The 14,417-nt window shown below is 38.5% G+C and overlaps 1 protein-coding gene across 2 annotated transcripts in view; it reads right to left on the minus strand.

The window, feature by feature from the left end:
- TBC1D9B (TBC1 domain family member 9B) overlaps positions 1-11,221 on the minus strand; it is a 424,635-nt gene extending 413,414 nt beyond the window's left edge. For both annotated transcript variants that reach the window (XM_053718644.1, XM_053718642.1), the window contains exon 1: positions 10,943-11,221. In XM_053718644.1, coding sequence (XP_053574619.1) covers positions 10,943-11,060 — 118 coding nt within the window. In that variant the 5' untranslated portion in view covers positions 11,061-11,221. The remainder of the gene's footprint in view (positions 1-10,942) is intronic.
- Between the last annotated feature and the right edge of the window lie 3,196 nt (positions 11,222-14,417).

Here is a 14,417-nt window from a genome sequence, read left to right on the forward strand (position 1 = left end):
TCAATTTATATAGTCTAACATGACTTGAATTGCTTTAGCAACTTGCCTTGAAAGGGAATAGATTTTAACTATGGCCACCAGAACAATTGTAGATGCTGTGTGGGGCTTTCAGATTTCAAACCATTTATGGGATATGAAACCTAAACTTTTTCTTTCATGACTCAGATAGAGCATGCAATTTTAAACAACTTTCTAATTTACTCCTATTATCAAGTTTTCTCTGTTCTCTTGGTATCTTTTGTTGATTATCTGGGACACATAGGCTTAGGGGCCTGCCCATTTCTGGAGCACTATATGGCAGCAGTTTTGCAGGAATCTTATCTATTTGCAACAGCACTAGATGGCAGCACTATTTCCTGTCTTGCAACAGAATAGCACATCAGCCAAATGTAAACATTTTCAAAGCAATTTTACACCTTGTTTTTCTTAATTGTTTTTTTATGGCCACATTCCACCCACCGCTTACTTTGAGTAGCCAGCCCAGACTTTTTAATGAGAAGACAACAAGGCTAGCCATTGACATTTTGTAAGCAAAGGTCAATACTTTAGCTGTGTTGTTCTGCAGTTCCTGATGTAATCCCCACTGCTGAGATCAATTATAGACATATATGTAGCGGGGTTAGCCTGAGAAGTCTGCAGTGTGTACTTCTATGTCTCAGAGCTAAAAAACCCACAATTTTCAGAGTTAAATTACATGAAAAGGGTGTCACATAAATAATGAAAGCTATTTTACTATGCATAATAAAACGTGTATATATTACAATCTCATGGTATGTTATCTCCATTTAAATAAAGACACCAGAGTTTTAAAGGGACACTAAACCCAATTTTTTTCTTTCATGAATCAGGTAGAGCATACAATTTTAAACAACATTCCGATTTACTTCCATTATCTAATTTGCTTCATTCTTTAGATATCCTTTATTGAAGAAATAGTGATGCACATGGGTGAGCCAATCACACAAAGAATCTAAGGTGCAGCCACCAATCAGCAGCTACTTAGCCTATCTAGATATGCTTTTCAGCAAAGGATATCAAGAGAATGAAGCAAATTAGATAATAGAAGTAAATTGGAAAGTTGTTTAGAATTGCATGTTCTTTCTAAATCATGAAAGAAAAAATGTGGGTTTCATGTCCCTTTAAGTTATCATTGCAATATGTATTGTCTGTGTCTGCTTTTGCACTACAACGACAGAGGTAAGTAACAGAGACCATATGTAGCAGTCTCATTGTTTTGTACTGCTGCTTGGCACACTACAATATACAACACAATATTCCCAATTTAAAGGAAAGAAACTAATTACAGCAGAATTTCTTCACAAAATAGAAATAAAAATGAGGCTGCAAAGAAAGAAAGTTTCTAAGTGTCTCAGTTGCTTGTCAAATATTTTGAATTTCGTCAATAAAAATCTGTGGAACTTTGTTTTCTCGACAAAGGAAATAGCCTCGATTTTGCAAAGCCTGATATATATTACCTGGTGCTTTACAGAAGAAAAGTTTGTTGATCCCTGATCCCTGATTTAATACAAAACCATTCAAGATAGAAAGCATGACATCTGAAAGGGATACCTACCCCTTTTAAAAAATGTAAAATCAAAAGAATAAGGAATGGTCACTTGGTCACTTTTTTGAACATGAAATATTTATCCAATTTCACTGAATCCACTCTCTCACCCATTTTGTATCTGACCACAGCTGTTCTATATTTATGTTTAAATATTTTTATTGAGTAGAAGTTTTTCAGTTCCATCTCACATTTGTTTTCAGAATGCAATAGAAACACATACATGAACAAGAAAGAACCATTATACTGAAAACAAGAAACAGATTTCCAATGTCTTCCGATCTTACAACCTTGTTGTCATAATCTAAGAAAAATTAAGACTGAGTACCATTGGAAGAGAAAAAAAAAATGGAAAAAAAAGGATTATCTGAACAAAGAGAACACCAAAAAGAAACAAAAAACACACAAATAAAACAATAAAGGCATAAAATAAGTAATTCTGGTTCCACACTGGCTCCTGGTATCTCAAAATGACGTGCTTCCTCGCAGATAAGCCTGGATCTCAGACCCCTCCTCTGTTCCAGTATTCCTAAATTAGCTTCTCCTTATTTTGTCTTACAAGCCTATCTGAGTTGGCCCATTCTCCCCCTCCTCCTCTTACTTATCTAAATCCAGATCAAGCGTGTCTAATGAGTTCTGGTCCCCCTTCCTACCTTCTGCCTTACTATTTATGATCCAATATGTCCACAACTTTTCAAATGCCTCTCTAGTGTTCAGAGTCCATGAGGCTGCTTCATACATGTTATATGTATAGTCTAACTTATTCCTTATTTCCCTCCATGAGGGGGTCCCCTCCTTCCAGTGGAAAGCTATACATTTCCTGGTTACCGTGCAGAGGATTCTAATAAATGTGCTGATATATTTGTTGTACTTCCCGATGTGTACATGTAACAATGCCTGTGCCATTGTAAGGTGTATCTCCTCCTCTAGAACATCACTTAGCAAAGCAGAAAGGGAGTCCCATATTTGTTTGGTCCCTGCGCACTCCTACCACATATGCCTAAAGGTGCCCTTATCCCCACATCCTCTGTAACAGAGATTTGAGTGTGAGCGCAACAGATGGGAAGTCACTACCGGTGTCAGATACCACCTGCAGGCTGTTTTTAGAGAATTTTCCCTTAGGTCACTAAGCAGTCCTTTAGTGACCCTCCCCAGAATCTTCTCCCATGTTTGTTTCTCAAAAGTAACCTCTATATCTTCCTCCAACTTGAGCATTAGTGATGTCTTAATATTGTTATTTTGTGTTTGCAAAGCTATCTAAAGCCTGGATATTGCGTGTTTAGGTCTATTTGTTGAGGAGTACATTATCTCTAAGCCTGTGTAGAGTTGGGCGTTAGTGTTAGCTATGAATTTTCGCACAGATGAAGACAGCTGGAGGTATTGATACCAATGTAGTCTCTGTAGTTTATCCTGCATCTGAGCAAAGGTCACAATCTGCTTATTAACTAGTATGTCTGCCACCCGGTATAGCCCCTTATTAGTCCATTTATCTATAACACCTCGCAAATCTTGTGGTATAAATTTTCTGATGGGTGTCATTAGTGAGTGACGTGGTAATAATGTGGTATAATCTGAGATCCATTTCCTAACTTGTATATTTGAATCTTGTATAGGAGATCTAAATGTGGGGATATTGTGTGATCTAACTCTCCATAGTACCTCATCCTCATGTGTCAATCCCTGCTTCAATTTTGGGCCATACAGCATCTCCCTGAAGTCTCCCAGCAAGCATGGTCTGGGCAATTCTAGCCGCTTTATAATAATCTAGCAAGTTGGGGACACCCATACCCCTAAGGTTCTATGTCTCGGTTATGTTAGTGATGGTATTCTTGCCTTTTTTGTCCCTCTGACATATGCTACTATTTCCTTCTGTAGTGTCATAAGATCCAGGATGGGTATTTTTAGGGGAAGAGTTCAAAAGAGATATAATAGTCGAGAGAAGACGTTCATTTTAACTGCTGAGAGGCGTCCATACCAGGAGAAAGTATATTTCTTCTATTTCTGGAGGTCTTGTCTTACTGACTTATATAGGGGTACATAATTGTATTTACAAAATTGCTGAAATTGAGGTGTCAGGAATATCCCTAAATATTTGATAGAGTGTTTTGCCCGTTTGAATTCAAAGTTGAGCTTAATGGTTTTTTGAGTTTGGTATGGTAAGGCTATTGGGAGAGCCTCATATTTCTCTAGATTGATCTTATATGCCGAGATTCTTGAGAATTTGTCAAGAACATTGTATAAGTTCGGGAGGGATACCATTGGTTTTGTAATTTTAAGCAAAATATCATCCGCAAAAAGAGTTAGTTTGTAATCTCGGCCCGATATTGTTGCTCCCGAGATATCTGGGGACAACCGAATTCTAGCCGCCAGTGGCTCAACACATATCGCAAATATTAAAGGGGAAAGAGGGCATCCCTGTCTTGTACCATTCAGTACTGGAAATGGTTTAGATCTATAACCCGCCGATACCACCTGTGCTGTAGGTGTAGAGTATATCACCTGTATTGCTTTAAGAAAATAACCGTCGAAACCCATATGCTGTAACACCGCCATCATGTACCTCCAATCTATCCTATCAAACGCCTTCTCCGCATCCAATGATAGGAGCAGAGAAGGTGTCCCCTCCCTACCCAGCTGGACTATGACACTCAGCATCCTTCTTATGTTATCTGGGGCTTCCCTATTTGCTACAAATCCCACCTGATCTGGGTGGACTAGAGTTGGCAAAATATGTTTTAAGCGATTAGCCAGAACTTTGGTGAAGATCTTAAGGTCCGAATTTATGAGCAAAATTGGCCAATAACTAGCACATAGCTTGGAGTTTTTCCCAGCTTTAGGAATAACCACTATTTTAGCACCCAATAATTCTGTTGGAATCTCATAGCCCAACATTAAATGATTGCAGAACTTTGTGAGATGTGGTATTAACGTAGTTCTGAACAATTTGTAGTCTCCAAGGAAACCGTCCGGTCCCGCCACCTTGCCTATATTTAATTCTTTTATAACCCGAGCCACTTCCACCGAAGAAATCGGTGAGTTTAAAGTCTCTCTATCACTGTCAGATATGGTTAGTAATTGAGCTTCTGTTAGGAACCTATGTGTATCTCTGTCAGTACTAGGTGAGTGTGTTTTTTTGCCCATCATATAGCTTTCCATAGTATCCTGCAAACTTGTCAACCATTTCCTACGGAGATATAGTTACATTGCCCTCCGCCTTTTGGAGGAGCGGAATAGCCAGGGCCCTACTCCGCTCCTGAATTTTATGTGCTAAGAATTTGTCCGGCTTATTGGCATATATAAAGTACTGAACCTTCAGCTTATGTATCATTCTGGATGCATTCTTAGTCAATAGGTTAGCTAGCATCGTTCTTTTTTGTTGCAGAGTTTGCAGGATCTCTCTTCCATGGGTGAGCCTATGGGCCTTCTGAAGCCTAGCTATCTCCTGATGTAGGTTGCCCGTTTGCTGATTAAGCTTTCTAATATGTGCTGCTTTCCCCTGTATTAACAGTCCCCACAGATATGCCTTATGAGCTGCCCATGTATATAGTGGATTTGAGGTAGTGTCAACATTTATGTCCCAGTATTCCTTGAGAAGTTGCAACATGTGATTTTGGGCCGTGAGGTGTTTAAAATATTGTGAATCATAAGTCCATGATTTTTCCCTTTTACCATCCTGAACCCCATCTAGCAGGAGGGATATCATGGAGTGGTCAGACCACAAACACATGTGTAAATCTTAGAGGATAATATCATTGGGTGCAATATCTGGCTAGCATATATGTAATCAATTCTGGTATAGGTTTTATGTGCCGCAGAGTAGAATGTGGTGTCCGTTGTGACACCATATAGTGCTTGCCATGTATCTATAAGAGTATGTGCCGCTAGTTGTTCCCTTATAGCCTTTAAATACCTCTTGTGTTGTTGCTTCTTGTGGGAAAGGAAGTCTTGTTTGTGTTTAATGTGTGCATACATGTCGATATTAAAGTCTCCTGCCATCAGTATTTAAGTTTGGGACCACTGTGTTAACAGATAGGATATCTGTCGAAAAACAGTCGGCTTGTTTATCATTGGGTGCGTATATGTTACATAGTATTATATCTGTATTATTAATTTGTCTTTTGACTATAAGGTATCTCCCTTCCTCATCTGTGATTGTGGATTTGTGTGTAAAATTAAGGGCCGAGTGTATCAATATGGAGACCCCTCTCCTCTTTGTAGATGCTGTCGCATGATACTGTTGCTGAAAGTGTCTAGACCAATATTTTGGGGTTTGGTGCTTGGGAAAATGTGTCTCCTGGACTATATATTGGTTCATTGCTATTCTCCTTTTTACATCGGAATTCAGACCTCTCACATTGTGAGATATCAGATGTATTTTTGGGATCATGGTGTTAGCGTGTGTAGTGGTCTGTTTCCCATGCAAAAAGGGATCTTTATGGCCCTGTTATATACCCCAACTAACCTGTGGGAATCAATTCCCCTTTTGTCCCTCTCAGCCTTGGCTTTCAGAGGGGTGCAAGATTTTTCAGTAATACAGGGATCTAGCTCTGAGGAGCAATTAATTGTGTGGAACCTGTGGAGAAAAACAAACACACACAAATATAATTTATTCCCCCTAAAGGGGTAAATTATTAGAACATTTAGTATAATTCCTAACCTAACTATGCAGTGCTGTAATACGTGAGCGTTAGGCAACGTATCATCTTTCTGCTAAATTTGCCCAAACGGGGCCTCAACTGTATATAAGAGTTACCCTAACAACCTAAAAGAGCTATAACTTAAACCAATCAACATCGTAACATTTTATTAGACAACGTCTCACTTGGGTCCCAGCTTTTGGATTACCGGAGCCTCTTTATTTGCGTCTTTTGGTGTAAACTAAAGTCATATCAAATGACACCCGGTTCTGGGTACCTTGATTCATTAGAGTCTCAGTGGTTTATCTCTAAACCTTTGGTTCCCACTGGACAGCCTCTCAAGCTTACTCCGGTGAGTCACTTATTCTTAGAGCGTCTTTTGTTCACTGTATTTCATTTGGGAAATGAGCTTGATTTCGTAGGTATGTGCTGTATCTGTCTGTCCCTGAGGGGACTGACTTGGGTATTTGTGGAGTCTCCAGTCCCAGCTGTTGGCAACACCTCGGGGATATCTGCCGCATCCTTGATGGTTATTGTAATATTGTCCTTCACTATATAAAGGGCGAAGGGGAACCCCCACCTGTACTGGATCTGTTGTTTTCTCAGCAGTTGAGTAAGGGGACGTAGGGAGTTCCTTCTTTGCAAAGTCCTCAAGGATAGGTCCTGATAAAATTGGACAATCGTACCCTGGAATTTAAATGTAGGGTTTTTCCTGGACGCAGAGAGTATCAATTCTTTGTCCTGAAATAGCAACAGGAGCCTCTCTCCTGGGCCTAGCTTTTAGAGCTCTGTGAGCTCTTTCCATAGTGATATCTGAAGACCCACTGTCCCCTATTATGCTCCTGAAGAGTTGCTGCAAGTAGGAGAATAAGTCCTTCCCAGCCACTGTTTCCGGAATTTCTTTTAGCCTTATGTTACTCCGTCTACTCCTGTTCTCCAAATCGTCGATTTTGTCCTGCATCTCTGTAATCAGCATTTGGTGTGAGGATACGGATTGTGAGACCCCAGCAATATCTTCTGTAATCACATCTGTCTGGTTTTCTAGCGTATCCATTCTGCCTCGTAGCTCCGCTATATCTGATCTGATTTCCGTGAGGCTGGCGGTAACCACTGTGTGCATAGAGTCTATTTTGTCCCATAGCTTATCAAAACTGGTTGAGATGTATTGTTTCGAAACTAGGGATTTTAGATCTGCTTTGGTTACTGGGGTCTGGTCCTCTACTGGCGATGTTGTTTCCATATCCGAGTCCCCTTCATCCTCAATTTCTTGGTCTGATGGATCGACTTGCTTCGGCATTTTAGGGGGTTTAAAGTATGTGTTTAGGGATGTCACTTTACTCTGTTTATCTTTGGTGGATTTTCTGGAGGACATCTTGGATCAAGTGCAAGTGTCTATTCAATTTTCTGATAAGTTTGCACATATACGCACTTTCAACTGGTCTATCAAGTTAAAGGGACGGTAAATATTGGGAAAATGTGGCATAATTATACATTATGTGCAGAGGTATGTAACATAAGGATAGTCACACTTGTTAAAAAATGGGAAATTAAAGATTTATGCACATAAAAGGGGCCTGCCTTACATAAATGTATATGAATGAATTACATGAATAGTGTATTCTTCTGCGCTTTTTTAAAAACAAAACATATCACAGGTTCGCTGTCTAATCACAGCACATCCGATTGCTACACTAAGTGAAGCCCAGTTCCGTGCTGGGTAAAGAAGTTTCTTCCAATGTTCACTATAATATAATGGTAAAAGACAAAAACTTTGCAATAGCACTGTTATTCTGGGACAGCCTGACAAGGCAAAGGGAAGTGAATTACTGGCAGTGTAAGAGGGTGAGGTTACTTTACTGGCATTCCTAAAAGCAACAAGAGAGTAAAGGGCAATAGAGATAATTTCAGTGGACTAGAGGGGAATAAAAAGGACAAGTAGATAGAAAAGGAAAGCAAAAATGAAGGCGGGAGAGAGATAAAAGGCAGACCTAACAGAAGAATTGATCACATGCAATTAGGACTGGAGACAGGAAACCCCAAAACTTTCTTTCATGATTTAGGGCTCCATGTACTAAGCCGTCAATTCATCCGTCATTTTAGACGCGGATAAACTCGCCGTTACTCGCCGCGGGCGAAATGGTGTCCGCTGTCACTATGTACTAATAATCCCCCAATAAATAGACAAGTCTAGCCCGCCGCGAGCAGTGGCGGATTATTGATAAATTTGACGTCTCGCTCGCCGCGACTAAGCTGATGTACTTTTAACTTTCAGTTGAATTGTCTGGCCAATTATTAACACGTGACATGCAAGGTGTCACGAACATCATAGTAGTCGCGGGAATAGAATTTTGCTCCTATAAAAGTTCAACTTATCTAAACAACTTTATTATTGTTCTAAATTTTTTGAAGAGTGATAACAGAGCGTTATTTTTGTAATATTTATTTACAATTTGGATATGGCTTCATCTGGATCTGATAATATATAAATATTAATATAAAAATAATTATAAAGATTGACAACTATACAAAACAAATTTAAAATATAGATTACTCTTTAATTACAGTCGACAAATTTGGCGCAATTTATGTACATGGAAATGAGAGACAAATTAGACGCCAGTTATGCTGTACAATGCTGATATTACTGCCTTTTATATATGTCTAGACTGGCGTCTAGATTGACTTTCCTATTGTTTTGTACCTTGCCCGCCACCTAAAAGGTGGCGAGGCAAAAATAACGAGATGGGAGCGGAAATTGTAGCGAGCGGACAAATAGATTTTTTAGTACATTCGTTTTTGGCGAGTTGGTGGTCAAATGTGTCTAATTACAGTGAAAAATGGAGAGGTAGCGAGGTTTGGCGGATAAGTACGCTCGCAATTTTAAAGATGCGAGTTTGAACATAGTTGACGACTTTGTACATATCAGTTTGCGAGTTTTGACGCGAGATTTGTTGCGGGTAGCTCGCTGACTGCTTAGTACATGGAGCCCTTAGGTAGAACATACAATTTTAAACAGCTTTCCAATTTACTTCTATTATCAAATTTGCTTTATTCTCTTGTTATTCTTTGCTGAAGGAACAGCACATTGCACTACTGGCAGCTAGTTAGCCAATCACAAGAGATAAGTGTGTAGGCACCAATCAGCAGCTAGCTCTACTAGTGTGTAGGATATATTCATATTCTTTTTCAACAAGGAATATCCAAGAGAACAAAGCACATTTAAAAATAGAAGTGAATTTAAAGGTGACTTTAAATTACATGTTCTATCAGAAACATGCAAGTTTAATTTTGGCTTTCCTATTCCTTTAAGGGACATTATACAGTCATTTTTTCTTTGTTTTTCATTGTTTTGTAGAGGATCTATTTATATAGCCCATAAAGTTTTTTTTAAAAATAAATCTATAGTTTTGCTTATTTTTAAATAACATTGCTCTGATTTTCAGACTCCTAACCAAGCCCCAAAGTTTTATGTGAATACCGTCAGCTACCTTCTCCAGCTTGCTTCCGTTTGTGTAAAGGGTCTTTTCATATGCAAAAGAAGGGGGAGGGTCTTATTTGCCACTTGCAATGGGCTTTCCAGCTACCTTTTCAACAGAGCCAAACTGACGGCTTCTAAGTAAGTTTTTAAACAGTTTTATACTGGATTTTTATATCAGTATCTGTGCATCTTATTCTTTATAGTAGTGTCTATTACATGCAGTTATATGAAAATGAGTGTATACTGTCCCTTTAATGATATTTGAAAAATGCTACAGTGAATTTTAATTACATTGCTGGAGAATAAAGGCTTAGAGGGAAAACAAAACACTGGTGATGTAAAGGGGGCATCTATAAATGCATCTAAACAAAGTGCACACTAACACATGTAAAAAATGGTTCAAGCTCATAAAGGAGAGTTAAAATGTCTAATCTTCAGCACCAGTAGACAGTAACACACCAGCCCTATCACTCACACCCTTCTGAAGGCATTTGTGAGGAAGTTACCATATTCACAGTATCCAGTAATCATATGGTGAGAAGAATGAGCCAGAATCTATAAAAGGAAGGAAATGCAGACTGTGAAACAACATAATGTAAGAAATAAGTCAAGGAGATAAAAAAAACTCAATGTCTTAAATTCAGGAGAAATAAATGTATAAACTGAAAAAGTATGGATCTCTATTACTCCAACAAAATTCGAAAATAAATGTTCCTGCCCTTTAAGAATAGTCCAAATTTATTACACTTCACCATAACAATAGTACATACACTTTTGTAAAAATAAAATTACATTATTTTATAGAGAGAGAAAAAAATAACATGAAACCCTTATTTTAGAATAAAGTTCACTGATAGATAGATAGATAGATAGATAGATAGATAGATAGATAGATAGATAGATCTGCTTTCCAGTCAGTGAACTAGCACAAGGAATCTCTCTTATTTAGAGCTTACAAAAAAGGCAACAAAATTAAATATTAACAGACCAAAAATAATAATAATAATAATAATAATAATAGCACCACCACAGTTCTATTCCATGGGATCTGCGCCTAGGAGCTTTAAACTTTAGTTCTTGCACCGTTTAGATACTGTACAAAAAGCAGTATATGCACAATGATAATATAAACTATAGCTGTCAGTTTAGCTCAGTAGATATACAGTATAGTTATGATACGCCATATAGCGTCCTAAAGGCATTACTAATCAATGGCATCCCCTGCGTCCCTTACTGCTATCTCCCCCTGCTGTACCCAGTTACCTGTTAGGCCTCCCCCTTTGCCGTGGCCCCTCCGCCGCTGTAGGATGAAGAAGGGGTTCGCTCTCTCAGTTACCCATAGCGCGTTAGCCAACAGCACCTCCTCCGGGTTCAGCCACATCCTGAGCTGCCGAACACCGGGTGCAAACCTCGGCTATACCTAAGCAGCTACGGTCTGTGCTGGGAGCAGGGATTAGACTAATTTAGTCCCGCAGCTCCCCTATACAGTGCTCTATGATCGGTACCGGACAGAGCGCAGGCCAAGAAGGCCTTTGCTGTGAACACCGGAGCTGAAATGGCACCTCCTAGCGGCCAACAAGGTATATTGAAGCCAGATATTTGTTATTGTTTGAGCTTATTATCATCATGTACTGAGAGTTTGTAAATATGTTATCACAACTTATTAACTCCTCATTGCTAAGCCATTTCTGATCTCTGTGCTGAGCTTTCATATGCATGCTATTTTAATCAACTTTCTTATTTACTCCTATTATCAATATTTCTTTGTACTCTTGCTATCTTTATTTAAAAAGCAGGAATTTAAAGCTTAGGAGCCAGCCGATTTTAGGTTCAGAACCCTGGATGGTGCTTGCTTATTGGAAGCTACATTTAGCAAACCAATAAGCAAGCATAACCCAGGTTCTGAACCAAAAATGGGCCGGCTCTTAAGCTTCCTGCTTTTTAAATAAAGATAGCAAGAGAATGAAGAAAAAATGAAATGATAATAAGAGTAAATTAGAAAGCTGCTTAAAATTGCATGCACTATCAGAATCATTAAAGAAAAAAATGGGATTTGTGTCCCTTTAATTAGTACTGTAAGTAGTTTTTCAGTGAGAAACTCGCACAAATTATATACTTTTTTTTCAAGAGACTCAGCGGATTTTATATCATTATTATATGTAATTATATAATGACCAATGAGAGCTATCCAACAAAAATGAATGTTTTTATTAAAACAGTAACATTTTAAATCATTGCATGTATTTTTTCTAAACTCTATAGTCAAAACTTTTCTGGTTCTATAGTTGCAGGACACAAAACCTACATTTTTCCTTAATGATTCAGATAGAGCATGTAATTTTAAGCAACTTTCTAATTTACTCCTATTATAATTTTTTCTTCGTTCTTTTGCTATCTTTCGCCTAGATTTAGAGTTCTGCGTTAGCCGTCAAAACCAGCGTTAGGGGGTCCTAACGCTGGTTTTTACCGTCCGCTGGTATTTAGAGTCAGTCAGGAAAGGGTCTAACGCTCACTTTCCAGCCGTGACTTTTCCATACCGCAGATCCCCCTACGCCAATTGCGTAGCCTATCTTTTCAATGGGATCTTTCTAACGCCGGTATTTAGAGTCTTGGCTGAAGTGAGCGTTAGAAATCTAACGACAAAACTCCAGCCGCAGAGAAAAGCCAGGAGTTAAGAGCTTTCTGAGCTAACGCCGGTTCATAAAGCTCTTAACTACTGTGCTCTAAAGTACACTAACACCCATAAACTACCTATGCACCCCTAAACCGAGGCCCCCCCACATCACCGCCACTCTAATTACATTTTTTTAACCCCTAATCGGCCGACCGCACACCGCCGCAACCTACATTATCCCTATGTACCCCTAATCTGCTGCCCCTAACACCGCCGACCCCTACATAATATTTATTAACCCCTAATCTGCCCCCCAACGTCGCCGCTACCTTACCTACAATTATTAACCCCTAATCTGCCGACCGGACCTCACCGCTACTCTAATAAATGTATTAACCCCTAAAGCTAAGTCTAACCCTAACCCTAACACCCCCATAAATTAAATATAATTTTAATCTAACAAAATAAATTATTTCTTATTAAATAAATTATTCCTATTTAAAGCTAAATACTTACCTGTAAAATAAACCCTAATATAGCTACAATATAAATAATAATTATATTGTAGCTATTTTAGGATTAATATTTATTTTACAGGCAACTTTGTATTTATTTTAACCAGGTACAATAGCTATTAAATAGTTATTAACTATTTAATAGCTACCTAGTTAAAATAATTACAAAATTACCTGTAAAATAAATCCTAACCAAAGTTACAATTAAACCTAACACTACACTAGCAATAAATTAATTACATACAAATACCTACAAATAAATACAATTAAATAAACTAACTAAAGTACAAAAATAAAAAAAGAACTAAGTTACAAAAAATAAAAAAATAATTTACAAACATTATAAAAATATTACAACAATTTTAAGCTAATTACACCTACTCTAAGCCCCCTAATAAAATAACAAAGCCCCCCAAAATAAAAAAATGCCCTACCCTATTCTAAAATAAAAATTGAAAAGCTCTTTTACCTTACCGGCCCTTAAAATGGCTTTTTTTGCGGGGCATGCCCCAAAGAATTCTGCTCTTTTACCTGTAAAAAAAACATACAATACCCCCCCCAACATTACAACCCACCACCCACATACCCCTAATCTAACCCAAACCCCCCTTAAATAAACCTAACACTAAGCCCCTGAAGATCTTCCTACCTTGTCTTCACCACACCGGGTATCACCGATCCGTCCAGAAGAGGGTCCGAAGTCTTCCTCCTATCCGGGCGATGTCTTCATCCAAGCGGGGGCTGAAGAGGTCCATCATCCGGCTGAAGTCTTCTATCAAGCGGCATCTTCAATCTTCTTTCTTCCGGCTCCATCTTCATCCCGCCGAACCGGAACATCCATCCTGGCCGACGACTTCCCGACGAATGACGGTTCCTTTAAGGGACGTCATCCAAGATGGCGTCCCTCGAATTCCGATTGGCTGATAGGATTTAGAAAGGGTATACAATTTTAATAAAGTTTCTAATTTACTTTTTTTATGTAATATACTTTATTCTCTTGCAGCATCGAACATAAGCTTTCTGTGTTTTCAGACTCCTATTGATTTCTATGGCATCCACAGCCTCAAGGGTGGTGGATTGAAAACTAAGTACGCTGCGTCAGAATAGACTTGAGCGTACCTGTTGAATGTTAAATGATAAATTGGGAGAAAAATAGAGTCGAATGTGAATTTAAAACATCTGTAATGTCGCAAGCATCGATCTGTGTTGGATTGAGATTGCGGGAGCGTATATTTTGTCACAAATGTCAACACTTGACTATCTTGATGCTTTGTTAGCTACGGCAAATCAATCTCCTGTCAAATTATATGCGGGATTCCAGCGTATTATCAGTTGATGCTTTGATAAATATCCCCCATAATGTTCTGTACTGAAACTAAGAGAATAACAGAAATAACAAAAAAACAACAACTTTCTGCTCTACCTAACAAATTAACCCAGATCAAAAAAGATAATCCTTATAGGGCGGATTGGTATGTCTAACAATGTAGATGTCTCTAACTGTAATGGTCTGTGTGAAAATAAACAACAGGCGGACATTGCAGCACCTCATGTTTAATTATATAAAAAACTGATAAAATTAAAGAGATATTTGTGGGTGGACTTTAGA

The sequence above is a fragment of the Bombina bombina genome, chromosome 6 (assembly GCF_027579735.1).
Source record: "Bombina bombina isolate aBomBom1 chromosome 6, aBomBom1.pri, whole genome shotgun sequence".
Classification (NCBI taxonomy): Eukaryota; Metazoa; Chordata; class Amphibia; order Anura; family Bombinatoridae; genus Bombina; species Bombina bombina.